A 20,522-nucleotide genomic window follows, 5' to 3' on the forward strand; every position below is an offset into this window, starting at 1 on the left:
ACCATGCCACTGGATCCACTTTATGATTTTTAAGTTAATTAATTGGAAAAAAATTCTCTCTATTGAGCCAATTTAGGTTGTTTGCTGCTTAAATCTGAAAGTATCTTGCTTTTTAAAAATAATAAAAAGCCAACACTGTAAATGAAAGGAGAACTAAAAATGAGCAATCAGCTGCAGAGAGGAGGCATTTTCAAAGTCAATGAATTCCTCTAACCCGGCAGAAGAACTTTCTGTTTTTAATCTGAGAAACAGACAACCAGATTGGTGCCTAATGTGAACGGAGATGACAAGGCACATTAAGGAACTTCATAGGAGAGATTCAAGATGATGAAATGCCCCTTTGGAGATGTGCCTACTTCTCAGCACTTAGAAGAACCCAGAAGGAGACAAGAGAAGAAAGATCAGGCAAGGGGGAAAATGAGTGATGTCCCAGCATCCATGTGAGTTCCCACAGCCCTGAGGAAGAGGTCAGGAAACCAAAGGCAATGAAGTCGGGTCAAAGCCAAACTTAAGAAAATATCAGGCTTCAGCTCAAGCCCTGGGACTGCCCAGCTGCCTACAAGAACGTAGACTAGGATTTTAGGCATCACAAAGCCAAAGAAACCCCAAGCCTGGCTGAGGACAACTTTGATTGCCCAGCCCCTAAACCCCTAAAGCACATCAAGAAGTGACCTACTTGCCCTTCAACTCATGCATAGATAAAGAAAATGCGGGACATATACACAATGGAATATTACTCAGCCATAAAGAAGAATGAAATTATGTCATCTGCCAGTAATTGGATAGACCTGGACACTAGCATACTAAGTGAAATAAGCCAATCCCAAAAAAACCAAAGGCCAAATGTTCTCTCCAATGTGCAGGGATACTGATTCACAATGGTGGGAAGTGGGGTGGGGGGGTTCACTGGGTTAGACAAAGGGGAGTGAGGGAAGGGAAGGGGAATGGGAATCGGGGAGACAGTAGAATGAATCAGACATCCCTTCCTATGTTAATGTATAAATACACAACCAGTGTAATGCCCCATCATGTACATCCACAAGAATGGGAAGTTATACTCCATGTATGTATGATATAGCAAAAAAACACTATACTGTCATGTATAACTAAAAAGAACACATTAAAAAGTTTTTTTAAATAACAAAAAAAAGTGACTTCCTGACAGATAACTGTTAGTGGTGGCCAAGGAATCCATTCATTAAGAAGGCCGTCAATTCTTTAAGTCAACTAGTGTTTGTGAACTCCACCAGGTACCAAGCAGTATTTAGCAGGGACACAGGAATAAAGAAGACAAGGAGGTCCCAGCTCCATAGAATTTACACAATAGGAGCAGAGACAGAAAATAAAACTGACTGGACAGCCAGATGGATGAACAACCAGAAAAATACCATGAAGTGATAAATGCTGTGCACACAGGCTACATAAGAATGTACAAATGACTTTGTGAAGGGTGAGGACTTAGGTTGGCATATGAGTGACAAGAAGCTAAAAAAAAAACAAAAAGGTTAAGAGGAGGAACATTGGAGCATTTTACCAAAGGGGATAAAAAGGAATAATTCATGCACAACCCTAAAGCAGGAATAAGCTTGCCTTGCTTTAGGAGCAGGGTGGCTGTGCCTGGAGAGTAAAGCAGAGAGGCACAGAGGGGACAGCCCGCAGGATCGCACAGGGAGTCTGATTCTATTCTGAGGGGCTCCCACGGGAGGCTTTAAGAAAGGGAATATAGCATGATCTGACTTATGCTCTGAAAAGATTCTGAGCAGGCGAATAGATTACTGGTTGCAGCCAGGAAAGGGGGTGTGGCTGTAAAGGGAGAGTGACAAGGACCCTTGCAGTGGTGGTGGCGGTACAGTTCTGAGTCTTCATTGTGGTTGTGGCTACATGAATCTGCGTATGTGATAAAACTGCACAGGGCTGGGGCTGTGGCTCAGTGGTAGAGCGCTTGCCTAGCACGTGTGAAGCACTGGGTTCCATCCTCAGCACCGCATATAAATAAGTGAATAAAATAGAGGTTCATCAACATCTAAAAACAATTTTTTTTTAAATACAGCACAGAAAGCTACACACACTGCACATACAACTGGTAGAATCTGAAGAACCTCTGTGGACTGTACTGATAATGATTGTCAATCTCCTGGTTTTGATATGATACCATAGGTATACAAGATGTTCAAAACAGGAGCAAAAATAAATTAAGAGAGGCTGAGAGGAGGACGCACAGACCCTTCCTGTACATTTCATTCCAAATCTCCTGTGAGGCTATAATTACTTCAAAATATGTTGTGGGTTTTTGGGGTTTTTTGTTTGTTTGTTTGTTTGTTTGTTTTGCGGTGTAAGGTACTGAGGATGAACCCAGGGATGCTTTACCACCGAGTTATATCCCCAGATCTTTGGCTTTATTTATTTTTTGAGACGGTCTTCCTAAGTGGCCGAGGATAGTCTTGAACTTGAGATCCTCCTGCCTCAGCCTCCCAAGTCACTGGGATTACCAGTTTGCACCATCATCCGCAGCTAAATATAAGGTGTTTATTTAAAAAGGAGGCAGAGGAGAAGAAAAGATTCCTAAGGCTTCCATTTAAAGTATAGATTGCAGAATAAAATGCAATAAAGTGGAAGCAGAACTACAGTGTGATACCAAGTGACAACCACTGAAAGGGTTAAACTGAAAAAGATCAAAAAAAAAAAAAAAACAGCACAAGAATGAAACAGACCTGGGGTAACCAGAACTCTCCTATGCTGCTGGTAACTTGGTACCAGCACTTTGGGAAAGTGTTTGGCCAAGTTTTGCTAAAGTTGAACATATGCTCGCTCACTCTATTCCTACTCAGCAATTCTAAGTATATACCCAACAGAAATATATACAAATACTATCCAAAAGATATACACACGGGAGCTGGGGTTGTGGCTCAGTGGTAGAGCACTTGCCTAGCATGTGTGAGCCATGGGTTCAATTCTCAGCACCATGGATAAATAAATAAAGGTTCACTGACAACTAAAAAGAATTTTTAAATATATATATATATAGACATTCCTAACAACAGTACTCATAAAAGTCAAAACTAGAAAGTACCCAGTAACCCGTCAGCAGGTAAAGTTATAAACTATATGGTATATTCACACATCAGAAAACTGAACATCAAAGTGAATAAATATCTATAACCACACCCACCAATACATGCGAATCTCACAATGTTGAATAAAAAGACTGCATATAATATGATTCCATTAATATGAAGTTCAAAATCAGGTTGTTACAAGTCAGGATAGTGATTATCTTTAGGGACTGAGGGCACAGAAACCGGGAAGGAGATATTACCAGTATTATGAAAACATTCCTGGTACTAGTAATCATTTAATCATTCTTGATCTACATCCAGTTTTCTTCATCACTACTGACATTCTGAACTGGATAATTCTTTGGGGGTCTGCACTGGAGAACATTTGGGCAGCATCTCTGGTCTCTACAGAAGCACCCACGAAGTCATGACAAACAAAAATGTGTTCCAGACATTGCTAAATGTCCTGGGGGGGATGCGAAACCCCCACCTAAGAACTGCTGATCTAGATGCTAGTTACACAGGTAAGTTCAGTTTATAAAATTTCAACCTCTGTTCACTGCCCTTTTGTGTAGATAAGTGACATTTCAACACACAGAAGCACAAAGACCATTAGGAAACTATTATAGGCATCCAAGTGAGTGGGACAATGCCTAGGACCAGGAGTGATAATGAAGATGGGGAAAAGCAGAAAGATCCAGGCAGGGTTTAAGAGGGACAGGGGACAACTTCTAGGGAATAAGGGAATCAAGAAGAGCAGCAAAGTTTGTGGTCTAAGTGACATGTGGCGACACTTAAGATGAAGCAGAGGAGGGTCAAAGACCCTTGAGACTCGGGTGAGGGATAAAATCATGAGCCAAGCCCAGGAAACCATGTGCTGCTGTGTCTGAGCACGATGTGTTCTAGACGTGCTTTTCAACTCTTTCCAGCAGAAGTCTTCAGCCTGGTTTCCTGGTCTCTCTCACCACTCCACAAAGCAGTCTTGGACACCGTTCAACCTGTCTTTGGCCATCTCTAAGTCATCAGAGCACCGCTTTAACCTGACAGAGATGACAGGTCAACCTCCCCAGAGCTGTAGCTGGAGGTAAGTGAAGGGGGTTCCACCAGCCCAGAGAAAAAGCAAGGTTAGCAGCAAATCCCTCCATCTTCAAGGACTTTCACAACCAATCTTTTAACATCTTTGAAATGGAAAATAACACCCCAGCAGGATGGTTTAGGTTACAAGTGATAACTAAATAAAACAGGGCAAGATGTGGTTGTCTGAGCAAGAGTTGAGGATGCTTGAACTGGAATGGCAAAACAGGCATGAAGAGAGACAAAGTCCAGATAGGCACTGGAGACAGGAACAAGACGACTTAGGGCAAAAGAGATATAATGGATGATGAGGGTCCTGATTTTTTTATTTGAGCAACTGGGTAGATTAAATAAAGAGGGGAGGAAGACTTGGGAGGGGGAGGTCAGGAAGGCTGTTTGGACATGTTAGCTTAAGTTGACTACTAAGAGTGTTAAGCTTAGAACATCTACTAGGGAGGAGAATGTCAAGCTTCCAATCTTGCATAATTACAGGGGAGAGAAAAGGCTACCTGACCTAAAGCAAAACAAAACAGAAAAAAAAAACTTGCCAATTTTGTAAGTGCGAATTATCTTCACTACAGCCTAAGACGAGTTAAATCAATGTCCCATGAGTAGACATAGCATATGAATTTAAGGGTGCCTCTGAGTATTTTGTACCTGCACAAGAGATGGTTTTCCATTTAGGACAAGAGAACATCCTTTTCTATCCTGTACAATCTGTTTTTAGAGAATAAAACAAATTGTGTGCTATTTTTTAACCTAGAAATAAAATGCATACAAAAAAAAAAAAAGGCTTTTTTTGAGCTTGGCGTGATGTCTCGGCTCAAAAGAGGAATTGTCTGTGAGAACCCTTTGGAAACTATGAAACAGATCTAAGACATTAGTATCACTGGCATGTACCAACAAGCACCAAATAATTCTCAAATATATAATTGGGAGGTAATACACTCAGAAATACAATTGGGTGACACTTTGGATTTTTTCATCCCACAGATCTAAGGGGGGTGGTTATGCAATATATTACATGGAATTACCACTACCACTTTTTCTACTTTTCTAGAATCAGATATCAAAATTTCCTTTTCAGGCACTGCTAAAATTAAAAACAAGTCCTTAAAGAAGTTCAGAGCAAACATACTGTTTATAAATACTTGGGAAAATACTAAATTATTACTACCAGCTGTGTAAGTTTGCATTTTTATGTCCACTTTAGAGATGAGGTTATTTTACAAAACTTTAGTCAGAGGTAACCCCAAATGACATTTTAAATAAGTTACATAAAATAGCATGAGTATTCAGAATGAAGACCCCAGTTTCTCAAAAAACTCACTATGTGAACTAGCTCTAAGGAGTTCTAAACTTCTGGATCTGGAAAGAATAATTTAGGCTTATTCCAATACTCTAGAACAGCTTCTTTGGTGGGACAGGGTTGTTCAGAGTATCAGAATAAATACATTCTATGGAAACATTCTAGAGCTATAAGACAAGTATACAAAGTATTTTACTCTGCAAAACCCAAAAGCCTTCCTGATGAGGTCACACCTGGAAACATGAATACACTAGTACCATACTTTGGCTTTAAAATACATTTGACACAATTATTTTGAATTTTTAGAACACCCACATTCTACAAGGATTACTACTGGCAATTAATGTGCTAGTTGCTCTATAAAACCTTTTTTTTTATTATTTAAACAAATGGGATACATGTTGTTTCTCTATTTGTACATGGAGTCAAGGCATACCATTTGTGTAATCATAAATTTACATAGGGCAATGTTGTTTGATTCATTCTGTTATTTTTTCCCTTCCCCCCCACCCCTCTTTTCCCTCTATACAGTCCTTCCTCCCTCCATTCTTACCAACCTCCTTATCCCTAACCCTAACCCTAACGCTAACCCCTCCTACCCCCCATTATATGTCCTCATCCGCTTATCAGCCAGATCATTTGTCCTTTAGTTTTTTGAGATTGGCTCATCTCACTTAGCATGATATTCTCCAATTTCATCCATTTGCCTGCAAATGCCATAATTTTATCATTCTTCATGGCAGAGATATTCCATTGTATATATGTGCCACAGTTTCTTTATCCATTCATCAACTGAAGGGCATCTAGGTTGGTTCCACAATCTGGCTATGGTGAATTGAGCAGCTATGAACATTGATGTGGCTGTATCTCTGTAGTATGCTGATTTTAAGTCCTTTGGGTATAGGCCAAGGAGTGGGATAGCTGGGTCAAATGTAAAACTCTTCTTAAGATGGGCGGGTGCAAAAAAAAAAAAAAAAAAAAACTCTTCTTAAGAGTAGATTCTTTTTTATTTTTAATGATTTTGAGTTTTGTTTTTGTTTTGCTTTGTGGCACTGGGGACTAAATACTGAATCTCATCCCCAGTCCTTTTTATTTTTTGGTGATAGGGATTGAACCCAGGGGCACTTTATCACTGAGCTGCATCCTTTTTTAAGTTTGAGACAGAGTCTGGCTAAGTTATTGAGGCTGGCCTCAAACTTGTGATCCTTGATCTTCCTGCTTCAGTCTCTAGAGTATTTGGAATGACAGGCATGTACCACTGTGTCTGGCTCCTTTTTATTTTTCAAGATAGGGTCTTACAGTTGCCCAGGCTGGCCTTAGAACTTTTGATTCTCAATCCTCCTGCCTCAGCCACCAGAGTAGCTAGATTACGGGTGTGCACTGCCACACCCAACCATGGTCAATATTTTCAACAGTATCCTTCCAGTGATGTCCTATACAAACGTTTATAAATTTATGTATATGTAACATATCTATAATATACTATTTGAGTATACTAACTATACTGAAAATACTATTTGAGATGTATTTTATATATATAGTACATATATATAAAGTATATCTCATATAGTAAGTATACAATCCACTCATGAATCTTGCTTATTTTCCACTCAGTAATATATCTTAGAGAATCCACATCACAATTAAAGCACTATCTTATACTTTTGAACAGCTATGAGTCCTTGGGGATACATGATAATTTATGTAACTAGTTCTGTATTGATGTAACTAGTTCTTATTGATTAATGATTGATTTCAGTCTTTTGTAATTTCAAACAATGCTGCAAACATTTTACCATATGATATTAAATAAATGTACAAATATACTTGCAAGAAAAAAGCCTTGGGGCAGAATTACTAGATCAAAGGATACATCGGTTTCTTATCTGATAGCACTTACTGGGTAAGTTTGCATTCTAAACCAACAATGTAAAAAGGCTACTTTTCCACACCCTTATCATAGAAAATATTTCAAACTCTCGGGTCTGCCCATCTGCTACATGAAAAACAGATTCACTCTTAATTTAAAAATGTATATTTCATTTAATATGACTAGAGACATTATTAAAAATTATAATTCTTAATAAAAGAAAATGTCTTTTCGCAAGTTTGAAATCCACTTTTTCTTTTCTGTGAAGTGTCTATATTCTTTATCAGGTCACTTGCCCTTTTTCAAATTGATTTTTAAAAGCTTTTTATATATTAAGAATACCAGACTTTCATTTTCATACAGGTTACAATTTGTTTTTCCTAGTTTACCTTTGCATACATATTTCATTCTATTTTTAGCATAAGAAATTTTCTATCCAGCTACTTGATTAAAAATTATTTATTGTTTATAACAGTTTTCAGCTGATCTTTTGGGTTTTTTCAAAGATATATAACCATATCATCTGCAAATCATAACAGTTCAGTTTCCTGCTTTCTGAAGTCTTTCTCTAGTTAATAATAATTCTGATTGTTAGATTACCTCTGATTGTTAGATTAACAGGAATGCTTTCAAGGTTTCACCATTAAAGATGATGCTAGCTTTAGCTGGTAACTATTTCTCTATAGAAGTTTCTGAAAATGTTAGATTTAACAATTCATTTCCAAGTCTTATCTTCCCATGCTTATCGATCAATCAGTTCCATCAGTTTTCTTTAGTATCAAAGCACAGCTTTAGCCCCATCATTTACATGGTTGTTTAGACATAAGAAATAACAACAATCTGCCAGGCGTGGTGGCACAGGCCTGTAATCCCAGCAGCTGGGGAGGCTGAAGCAGGAGGACTGAGAGTTCAAAGTCAGCCTCAGCAACTTAGTGAGGCCCTAAGTAACTCAGCAAGACCCTGTCTCTAAGTAAAAAGCGTTAAAAAGGGCTGGAATGTGGCTCAGTAGTTAAGCATCCCTGGGTTTAATCCCAGTACCAGAAAAAAAAAAAAAAATATATATATATATATATATGTGTGTGTGTGTGTATATAAAACACCAATCTATGACTGGTGTTCACATTGTGCTATTTCATAAATAATTCATAAGTGCTCATTAAAATGTTAAATCCATCTTTATCGGGTCTTACGTGTTATAAAAAAAGGCAGATACCTCAAATTACAGAGAGGAAAACTGAGTCATGAAAAGATTGTAATTCTACACACCCCCTTTCTTCACTGAGGTACTCTGTGAGTTAGGCTCTGATTCCCCAGCCTGTGTTTGGCCACCAGAAAGCACCATGGCCTTCAGAACAATCAGGGATGCTCAACATACAAAGAAAGTGGGCTGCCATCTACAACTGAAGCTTCGCAACATGCTCCTCCGGGCTCCTGAAGGCAACCTCCAACTTGGATTCAGGAGCTTAAAACATCTGAAATGCATCAGCCGGCAGCCAGCAGAATAGGTTCATGCTCAGTGATACATGATGTTGCCGACATTCCTCAGCCAATTAGAATTCCTTTCAGCTGCAATGGAGGTGCACACAGCTGGAATTGCAGAGCGGGGCGCAGCACCAGACGCATTGATTATACATTACTTAAGCCTTGTTTTAAAACAATAAAAGGTTTTCTTCCCGTTAATCTAGAAATGTGGAAACAACATTCCATTTAACTTAAATATCCAAATGGGTTAAATTGCATCTGTAGACACAACAGTCATTCTAACATTTTTAAAAGATATGCCGATCCACACGGCTGTGTGCTTTTGTTTTTACAACACAGCTCCACCGCTCTCCTTTAACTACAATGACCTTAGGAACTAGTCAGCTCGGGAAAGAGAGAGTGTGCTGTGGACAGCAAACAAATTTAAATTGAGGGGTTTCTCTTGATAAAATTCACTTACCAAACAATAAGCTAAGCAGTGGTTTAAGTTGCTCCGTAACAAAAACAGATTTTAAAAAATTCTTTGTTTAAAAATATTTAGGCTCTAAAATGGTTTTGAATTACAAAAATTTGATCCAAGTAAGAATCCCAAACTTAAGGTTCCCCACCAGAACATGAGAGCACTGGGAAGATATGGTAATATTTCATCCATCTGAGTTTTGGCAACTACTTAATAAAATGCACGATTTGGCTGTTTTTAGCATTTAAGTGGTGCCCACAAATGTGTTACAAACCAGTCTAGTTAACTGGATCACTGAGCTAATGTTGAAATACGGATATCATCCCCCCCCACCCCAATCCATAAGAAACTACTTCATAAGTAACCCAGCCCCCAGAACCTCTCCTCCACTGAACCAAGAAAATGAAAATTCATGGAAGAGAAGGAGAAATCTAAATATTCAAGAAACAACTTTTAATGGTTGCAAAAATACAAGTTTTGGACTTTGACAAACAAACCTGGAGTAATTTGATGGATCAGACCTACTTCTTAAATGAAGGTAGAAATAAAGTATACGAAAGGTTTTACCCCAGCATTGGTGGCTCATGCCTGCAATCCCAGAAACTCAGGAGGATGAGTCAGGAAAATCCCAAGTTCAAGGCCAGAATGGGCAACTTTGTGAATCCTCTCTCAAAAAATAAAAAGGGCTGGGGATATAGTTTAGTGGTTAAGTGCCTCTGGGTTCAATCCCTGGTACCAAAAGGAAAAAAAAAAAAAAAAAAAAAAAACACCCAACCACACAAAAAAACCACCCACAAATTCACAAAGGTTGTTAACTCACAAAATCAATGACAGAACCTGTATTTGGCACAGGTGATTCCTTTTAAAATATAAAAGTAAACTCTGCAGGAACATTTGATCTAACCTATCCTATAAGTTTAGATAATTCAGCACAAAGAAATGCCTTGCCTATACGCTACTAACTTTGAGGCAGACTCAGGGAAATGTCAAGTAAACTGTGGTGGAGAGCTCAGCTAAAACCTAACCAGACCACTCAGTCCATCTTATCACAGTTACTGAAATAAAGTTCTGTGTGCTTTATTAAGTGAGGTTCTTTGCTGGTGCAATTAATACTCTTAAAAGTTTTTTTTTTTAAATCTTTCTTAAGAGAAACTTAACTATTTTGAATCAATTAGGCCAACTGTTATCGATCAATTCAAAGTTTAACAGCTATTACTAACAACTGTTTCACTCCAAGATGCAAAATCCAAATGCCAAACACAAGTCGCCTTGTATCACATATGTTCCAACTTTAAAATATTCTTGTATTTCCATATACTACCAATGAATACTTGTTCCCCTCCCTCTACTCGGAATTAGAATTTTTCTTTTCACAATATATAGTCACACTCCAAAAGACATAAATACACAAGGAATTCTGACAGTATTTCAAGGCATAAAAGTGCAAAAAAAAAAAAAAAAAGTTTAGATATTTGGTATTTCAACCAACTGGTTAACATCAGAATAAAATTTAATTTTTTTGAAAAGTACTATGGAACCTTAGAGCTCAAAATTGCATTCTTTTACCCAAAGTGGTGCAAATAATGTATCTGGGATTCATTTGTATACCACATAAGAACAAAGTTTTTGCAAATCCTGCTTCATTTTCAGATGAAAATGTTTCCAAAAGTGTTTGATTTGCCAGTGAACTGGCAAGATGTCTGCAAGGTAATACTTTTTAACAGCGATCACTTGCTTTTGCACATATTATGCCCCCAAACATAATGAAATTATTTAAAAACTATTTTCCTACTAAAATACCACATTCATTAAATTATTTTAAATATAAAAACTCATTCTTCTACTGTTCAGACCAGATTTCCAAGGCAGTTTGCCATATTGCCCAACAGTCTTCAAAACAAAAAGGGTCCCATGGGAAGAAAGGGAAAAAAGCATAAATGTAATCAATACATAAAATTAATGTGAGGCATAAATCAAACAGAAAGTGTCGCGCTTCAACACAAACTCCTAAATATCAGGACTAAGGACAACAGAAAGCACACATATCCAACAGCTTAAAAATAAGTGAGTAGCCAAACTGATACATCCTGCAAGAAAGAGGATCAAAGAATGTAATAATGGAGTTGAAGTCTCATTTGATAAATGAGGAAACTGAGACGAAGACAGGTTAAATAATTTGTTCCATATCATGCAGTTAATGATAGATCTAACCAGTCCAAGTCTCCTAATCTAAATCTAATGCTCTGTTCACCAAACACAATTGTGAACTGCATACACTAAATAAATGTTCTTTAATAACTCCCATAATTTTGTTTGTTGGTTTTGGTTTTTGTATCAGGGATGAACTCAGGAGCACTCAACCACTGAGCCACATCCCCAGCCCTACTTTGTATTTTATTTAGAGACAGGGTCTCACTGAGTTGCTTAGCGTCTCACTTTTGCTGAGGCTGGCTTTGAACTCACGATCCTCCTGCCTCAGTCTCCCAAGCCATTGGGATTCCAGGAGTGCACCCGGCATCTGGCTGATTTTATTCTCTTTGTATTACATTAGTTAATTAATTAGTTAGTCATTAACTAACTACAATATTGCTCACTTTAAATGATTTTTTCAAATATTAAATTTGAAAATGAATTCTAAAAACCTACAACAAAAGTATTCAACTTTTGAAAGATGTTTAAAACCCAATGTTTTAAATTTCCCTTAAAGATAAGGCCAAACCTGCCTTATCTTCAACACATTTAAGCAACTACTGGCATCACACGTGAATACAATTACCACTATACTCTTGTAAGAATGATCACACTCAGATTCTCTCAAGTGGGGGAAAGGGAAAAAGTGTTTCTGAAAGAACACTATCACCTGATCCTTCCATATCAAAGGCTACCCAAACTCTAAAGCATTTCTTCATCCATACCATTTAAACTAACTAAATTCTCCCTTTCACACGGAAAAGACCCAGATCAGTCAACTAAGATTGGTTAATATACATATCCACCTGACACAAATACCTTAATTAAAACCTATTCCTTCTAAAACATTCAGCTCATTTCTACTAAACTCCCCAAATCAGATACTTCCGCTTTTAACAAGAAAACTGAAAACAATCCGAGGTCAATTGCAGGTTACATTATAAATCAGAACCAATGTTGTCAGTGTTACAATGTCAAAAAAATGTGATTTAATGTAAACACAAAAGTAACAATGTATACACAGTATCTACCTGTGGGAAGCGTCTGCTCTGGTGTAAAAGGTGTAGGTTTCTCCAGAAGCAGAGATAGGGAGGATATACCTGTCACTTTACAAAACCAGGGTCTGGGATTGGGTTCAAATCATTATCTGATCTCTTTATACAAAAATAACACTTTTCTTAAAAGAAAACAGATCACTCAACAGCTACAGACTTTCAAAGTAAATTTCAGTTTGAAAAAAAATACCGGTTTTCACAGATTTTTTTTAACCAATGACTTTATGGCTCTGCATGTGCGATAAAATTTCAAAATCCTCACATCCTTGTCTTTGAAAGTACCTGACCAGACCCCGACTTTGAAGTCCTCAACAGACTGGCTACTGAACAGAAAAATCCAGGGAAAAAATCCCTGACAGGCATTAGCATGAACTTATTTCCTTCTCAAGTTGAAAAAATTCGAGTTTGGAAAGTCCCAAAGCAGAACCTTATCTGCAACACTACAATACAGCCTTAGGGATGAATTTCAACCGGCAAGTCCTGGGGGTTGAACTGGACACCAGGCAGCAGCTAGTACAGAGGGGAGCGAGGAGGGAAGATGAGGCTGCAGGTTGGTCCAGAATCTGCGGTAGCAGAAAGCTGGAATCTCCACGCACCCAAACCACCACGTCGCAGGCCCACAGCAGAGATTGGCGCTCACCCTTGAAGGTGGCACTACAGAGCCACCTAGGAAACACGGATTTCATTGAAGACTAAATGGGAGTGAATCAAGGAGCCTGCGCCGGTGCAGCTGCCACAGCCTCCAGTGTGTGGGAGGGGGATCGCGCCCAACAGGGGCTCAAGGTTGTGGAGTCGGGGTGACCGCGAAGTGCGAGACAGAAAACCAAGAACTGAAGAAGCATAGTGGACAGCAGCTAGTGGCCCGGCCCGGGGAAGACGGAAGTGGGCTAGACTGAAGAGAGCTGGACCGACGGAGAAGCGAGGAGAAAACGACTGGGTGACGCTCGCTACTACACAGGCTCGAGGAATTCGGGTCTGAAGGAAAAGGGTGGAGGCCGCGAGACGGCGAGGGGGCGGGGCTGGGAGATAAGCGGGGGCGGGGCTAGGTAGGCACGAGGGGCGTGGCCTAGGGAAAGTGAGGGGGCGGGGCCAGGGAGGCAGAAGGAAGGAGGCTGGGGGAAAGGGAAGCGAAGGATGGAGCAGAGGAGGGGGCGAGGAGGAGGTGGGGGGAAGCGAGGGGGCGGGGGGGAGCGCAAGACAGGCTGGAAGGGGAAGAGAAGCGGTGAGGGGCACCAGCGGGGCCAAGTGGAAGGGAAGGTTGGGGAAGAGGTAGGGAAGCAAAGGAGAGGATGGAAAGGTAGTGGGAAGCGAGGGTCGGGACTAGAGGGGAGAAGAGAGGGGCAGGTAGGGGGAGCAGGGGGAAGCGGGCAGGCTGCTGGGGGAGAGAAAGGGAAGCAAGGGGAAGGATGAGGGGGCGACGACGGCGGTGGGCAGCAGAAGGGGAGCGCGAGGGGGCGGGGCCGGAGCGGCCGGGGGCAGGTGTGGGAGAGCGAGGGGAGCGGAGGGGGCGACCGGCGAGGGGGCGGGGCCGGGGAGAGGCGAGGGGGCGGGGCCGGGAGGGAGAAGCGAGGGGCACACGCCGAGGGGGGTGACGAGGTCCTGGGACAACGGCCGGCGTGGGGGAGGGCCACTTCCAAGGGCGCCCTGCGGGGAATTCCGGGGCCGTGCGGGGGTCGAGGGGGCGCCCGAGGGGCGGGTGGGCCTCCCGCCAGCCGTACCTGTCAGACGGATCTTGATGCTGGAGCCGTTCCTGCGCGTCCCGGGGTTCGACATCTCCCGCCAACGATCGGGCAGCCGCGGATCCAGCGCCGCCGCCCCCCGGCCCGGCCCGGCCCGGCCCCGCCGCCGCCGCCGCCGCCTCAAGGTTACGGCTCCGGGCTGGGCGCCGGGGTCCGAGCCGGGACACAAACTCCGCGGCCCAGGCGTCTGGGCGGCGGGCGGGTGGTCCAGCCAGGGGATCGGCGCTCGGCCCGGCGCCCCGATCCTCGCTCCTGCCAGCCGAACCCAGTCCCGAGCCGCCGCCGCTGCTTCCACCTCCTCAGAGCCGGACGCCCGCCGCCCTCGCCGCTTCCGCCGCCGCCGCCTCCCGGAGCCGCGCGCGTGCCCGCCGCCGTGCCGGCCCGGCCCTGCGCGCCCCCGCGCCGTGCGCCCCCGCGACTGCGTGCGTGCGCGCGCCCGCGGGCCACGCCGAGGAGGGGCGGGGCGCGCCGCGACGTCGCCCTCCCGCCCTTCTGCCTGGCGCGCGCGGGTCTTGGACCCGGGGCCTGGGGCTGCGCGACTCCCGCGCGTGTGTGTACCCGGGAGCCGGGAGAGCGGGAACTGGGCGGAAAGCGCACCTGCTCCCGGACGCGGGTAGGAAGGCGCTGCTCGCGCACCGTCGCCTTTAGTCGTGACCACATTTCTGAGCGAACCGATTTGCAGATGCGGACCCTGAGGTTCAGGGAACGGATTTGCTTTCCAGGTCTCCAGGCTCCTAAAGAGCTATGAAAGGAAGGACTGCCGGAGACGGCGGCCTGTACCTACACTAAGCACCTTGCATACGGGCATGCGATACCATGTTTGAGTAAAGAGCTTTTAGATCCTGCAGTTTCAAGAGAGGGACTTCTCAAAGAGACAGATTCTCAGGTGTACTCTGTGCAACCAGTGTGCTCTATTGACCAGTAACAAAGTTGCCAGAATCGCAGGAAGTACCAAATATGGACAAGGTAAACAAGATGAAAAGAATAAAGTTGAGAGGTAGATGTTTGTTGTTATGCAATCTGCACATAAACCAACAAGCCGCAATAGGACTTGTGTTCACCTGCTTTTTGCTAAATTTCTCCTCCTCCCAGAGTTGCAGATAAAAACTAAAAGCAATGCTTTCTCCTGCAAACAAATTCATCTCTATGGTAACATGTTATAGAGAGGAAGTAAAGAAAATGTTATTAGGAAAAACTGGGTTTGTTTATCAAACTTATTCTTGATCTGCTTCCTAATTCATTTAACTTACAAATTCTTGGAGAGCCTTTATTTGGTTGTGTCCCAAGGAAACAAGGTTCTGGGCTCTTGCTGCATTTTCTGAAGCCTTGAGCCTTTCCTGAGGTCACAGTCGTCAATTAGAGTCGACTACCTAGAGCACTTTGACATTTCTGCCTGTCTCAGGCTGTGCCCAGTGAAAGCAGTCTCTGGTGGGCTGGTTTCAAGGGATCATATCTTAAAGCTTCAGTCCATCAAATAAAAGGATGACTCCAGACCATTTCTGTGACCCTTTGCAGTTCAGACTTTCAGTGATCCTAGTGAGACAGGGAAGAAAATGAGCAACGGCAGTAGACCCAAATCCAGCTCTGCTTCCATTTGTGGGCAGTCTTCACTAAGAATAAGCCCTTAGTAACTGCATAAATCTGACCAGGGTCTCTAATGCCTCCAGGTAATTCTCATTCTCTCAATCCAGTCAGTATTTCATGTTCAAGAAGTCTTTGTATGCCAAACTAAACATCTTCCCTCTCCCTCTTTCCCACTTCCCCCTTACAGGAGTCCAGTCCCTGTTCCTGTCCCCAACTGTTCCTGACTATGAAACTTTTTCTTGCTCCACCTCATTATTTTCTTACCTGCCTAGATGTCTGGGCCTTTCTTTGCTTGGTTGTTTTCTCAACCTTTGAGTCACAAGTTTGCATCTGGAGGTTACTGAAAGTCATTTGCCTTACTCATTAACACGTAGTTCATGTCGTCACTTAACTAGATATACACCTAACAGTGTATTTCACAACATCCTGATCAAGGATGACTTTCCTAGATGAAAGCTAATGTTTTATTCATTCCACAAACATCAACCACCTACTATGTGTCTAGGGACAAGGAACACAAATCAGTCACAGCTTCAGCATGTTGAAGACTCCATTCTCTGAAACAGCTGTCAGTGATTCCATGATAGGGATGTGTGCAGAGGGCTAGAACATAGATTACAGAATAATTCTGCCTGAGAAATGGGAATGTCTCAAAGGAGTCACAGAAGACCTTGGTCTGAGGACTTAAAAGCAGTGTTCAAGTTTGCTGGCCAAAGAGCTGGGGGAAAGGACATTATAGTCCGGAGGAACAGCCTAAGCCATGAGAATAAAGGCATTTTCCAGCTCAGTTTTCAACGAAAGTGCAGTTGTGTTCACTATATCTTCTGTCCACACCCTTCACTCCATTAAAAGTGGATAAAGATAATAAAAGGTACTTGCCCACTTAAAAATCATGAGCTGCTATTTTGTTACAAGGCTATGAGCCTGGCCCTCATTAAATTTAAGGTGTATACTTTCATCGGGTATCAAATCTATCAAACATACTCTTTCCTAGAACTATCTGGCATAAATAATTATGAAACGTCAAACAATTCTATTGAGACAGAAGTCGCACTCAGTGAGTTTCTTCAAGTGTCCTCTTTGCAATGGCTTTACAAACAGCAGTTTTGACCCTGGCTTCTATGTAGGACTTGGTAACTGATTTTATTTCCTAAAATGTATCACTTTTCCTGTGTCAGTGTTACTGGACATTTGAAACATTTTCCAGTTTAAAAAAAAACTCTTTGGACCTGACTGCAATCGTTCTTAACCTTCATTTTTGAATCCCAAATGTCTTTGAGGATCTGATACAAACTCTAGACCCTTTCCCCCAGAAAAATTCAGATGTTCAAATACACATCGATTTTAATCTGATTTCAGTGGGTTTATGATCTGAAACCAATTTGAGGATCTAGTAAGGGACCATAAACCTTCGACAAAGAACTCCTATCCTAAAGGAAATGATCAAGCAAATAATACTGGGAGTATCCCAGACGTACATGTTGAAGGAGCCAAATCAGGAGTAGACCCTCCTAAAGGTATCGGGTGTGCTAAAAACTGAACAGTTGTGACCCACATGGAGCCACACTCTCCCCCTACTCTGTCACCACAGCTAATGCTGAAGCAAGTTAATGAAATTCTCCAAGCCTTACTTTGCTCATCTGTAAAATGGGGATAATACTCTCCTTAAAAGCTATTGGTGAGGCTTAAATTAAATCATGGATGTAGATTTAGCAATCTAATACAGCAGGCCCTCAGTAGATGGTAGTTCTTATTAACACATGTAAAATGTGTGGAGCAGACTTGACTCCAAAACCTACTAGTGCTATTACCCTGAGGAAATCTGTTTTGATATGGCACAGAGAATCCCTCGTGGGACTGAACAGCTATAGCAAATGCCCCTTGAGAACATGTTTCTGTACCTGAGATGGAGCCTCAGTGCCCACAGTCATATCAGCCTTCAAGTTCACAGCTACAAATAGATCTAGGTTTCTTTTGCCTTTTGCTTAATACATCAAATTTTATTTTTATTTTTATAGACTGCATTTTGATTGATTCTACACAAATGGGATACTTTTGGTTTCTATGGTTGTGCACAATGTGAATTCACACCATTCATATAATCATACATGTACAGAGAGTAATGATGTCTGTCTCATGCCACTGTCCTTCCTACCCCCGCCCCTACATCAAATTTTTTAACAATTGGATGTAGAAAATTGGAATTCATTAACACCTGTATTCTTTTCTTTTTGTTTATTCATTTTGGTGCTGTAGTTTGGGTCAAACTACAAAAAACACCCAGAGCTTCAGACATGCGAGGCTAGTACTCTACCAGTGAGCTGCATTCCCAGCCTTTTATTTATTCATTCCCAGAGGTCTTTGGGCTCTTTCTCGTTACAACCTAAACTAAATGTCACCGATATATAAGCTTTGCAATATTATTATTGATCAGGTTTATTACTTGTTTTTAAATTTTCATATTTTACATAAAATAGACATTAACAAATTTTGTTTTTGAAACAGAACTAAGCAAAGTATACATAATCAAACTTAATGGGAGAAGTACTTTATGGAATGTATATTATTTTAACTGGAACAGCAAAAGCAACAAGAGTGTGTATTCATATACAACTGACCAAAATAGGAACTAACCTGTAATCCCAGCAACTTGGGAGGCTATGGCAGGAGGATGGCTAGTTCAAGGCCAGCCTCAGCAACTTGGTGAGGCCCTACGCAACTGAGTGAGACCCTTCTCAAAAACAAAACAAAATAGGAACTAAGCATTATGAAGGTCATGATGTAAGTCCTTTCCCCCTAATAAAAGGAGTGATCCAAGTTATTTTGCAACTGAAATTTTTATTGAGATCATTGCAGATTCACAATAAGAAATAATAATTGTAAGAAATAATACAAATAATAATTGTAAATAATAATTGAAATAATGCAATAATAATAATTGTAAGAAATAATACAAAGAGATCCCTTGTACCTTTTACTCAGTTTCAATTAATGGTAATATTGTGCAAAACTGTAGTACATCACAACCAGGATACTGACATGGGTACAAGCTAATGATCTTATTCAAATCCCCCCAGTTTACTTGCACCGGGGTGTGTGTGTAGGTTCCTGTGTTTACCACAGTCAACATACTGAACTCTTCCAAAACCACACAAATCCCTCATGTTGCCCTTTTATAACCTCACCCTGCAACACCTGCCAGTCATGATTCTGCTCTTTATTTCTAAAATATTCTCATTTCAAAAATACTATAGGAATGAAATCATACAGGATGTATTCTTTAAAAACTGGTCCCCCTGCCCCGACATACACGCACAGTGTAATTGCATGAAAATTCGTCTGAGTTGTTACATGGATCAACAGCAGGTTCCTCCCATTCCGAGGTAGGGAAGCACTGGCAGTGTGTTAACCATTCATCCTTTGAAGAACACCTGGCTGACACTCCCGTTTGGAGCTCTTACATGTAAACTGCTATGAACATTTCTGTACAGGTTTTTATGTGAGCATACGTTTTTATTTCTCTGGGATACGTGCCCAAGAGTACAATTGCTGAGTCATATGGAAATTGCATGCTTCATTTTATAAGAAACTGCCAACCTGTTTTCCAAAGTGGCTGTAGCCTTTTATTTTTCTACCAGCAACGTTTCTCGGCATCTTTGCCTGCATTTGGTGTTATCACTATTTTTTATTTTAGCCATTCTAATAAGTGTTTCATTGTTGGGTTATATGGCGATGGAATTATGTGAGATACAATTTTCTTCCAACATATGTAGCCAGGTAATCAGGGACAATTCTAAAAATGAATAAATGAATAAAGGAATTCAAAGTATTTTAAAGACCCTAGCTGTACCCCACAATTTATGTTCAGACACAGCTAAGGTCATGAATGAAAATTAGATGATTATTGAATTGTTGTTGTTCATTTAAAAATGTAATTTTGGCCTCATGCAGTGGCACACACCTATAATCCCAGCAACTGGGGAGACTGAGACAGGAGGATCACAATTTCAAAGCCAGCCTCAGCAACTTAGCAGGACCCTGTCTCAAAATTAAAAAAAAAAGAAAGAAAGAAAGAAGCTGGGGAATGAACCCAGGGGATGGAGCCCAGCCACCTGTGCTTTAACAAGTCCTTCAGGTGATTCTGCTGCAAGCTTGCATTTGAGAACCACAATCAGAAGTATACAGTTACTTTTCTGTTGTTTTAACTTAAAAGACAGAGAGCAGCAACATACAAAATCCAAGGCAAAGGTATTGGAGCTCAGATGTTAACAACTATAGGTAACCAAAGCAAAAATGGGTGGCATTAGAACTTCAGAGGAGTCTTAGGATCCTTGTAGATCTTATGCCAGAATGCAGAGATCAATACATCTCAACAGCCAAGGCTGCCTGGGAACTTCCAGGAGGAAACATGAAGCCCCTTTAATTTAGTAGAGAAAACTGGATACGACCTTCTGCCGTAAATACACACAGTAGGGATTTTCCCCCCACAGTAGGAAGGGGACTGAACAGCCCTCTAATGCTTGGTGGTTGTCTCAGTTACATGATGCAGGAAAGAGAGCAGCAGATTTACATTTCCTGGGGTTGGATTAAACACCAGCATTTCAATTAGAGTTCGTTTTTGATTCCTCAAGGACACACTGGCTCTAATATGAAGATGGAGAAGAGGCTGAAGGAAGTCTATGATTTTAAGCAAACTGGAAAAT

General features: G+C 41.4%; 1 protein-coding gene across 5 annotated transcripts in view; it reads right to left on the reverse strand.

Annotated features, from left to right (window-relative positions):
* The window catches only part of SMURF1 (SMAD specific E3 ubiquitin protein ligase 1), a 97,151-nt gene extending 82,549 nt beyond the window's left edge, over positions 1-14,602 (reverse strand). For all 5 annotated transcript variants that reach the window (XM_079121243.1, XM_079121244.1, XM_079121242.1 and 2 more), the window contains exon 1: positions 14,215-14,602. In XM_079121243.1, the coding sequence (XP_078977369.1) occupies positions 14,215-14,269 (55 nt within the window). In that variant the 5' untranslated portion in view covers positions 14,270-14,602. The remainder of the gene's footprint in view (positions 1-14,214) is intronic.
* Positions 14,603-20,522: the final 5,920 nt, after the last annotated feature.

This window comes from Sciurus vulgaris, assembly GCF_902686455.1.
Source record: "Sciurus vulgaris genome assembly, chromosome: 18".
Taxonomy (NCBI): Eukaryota; Metazoa; Chordata; class Mammalia; order Rodentia; family Sciuridae; genus Sciurus; species Sciurus vulgaris.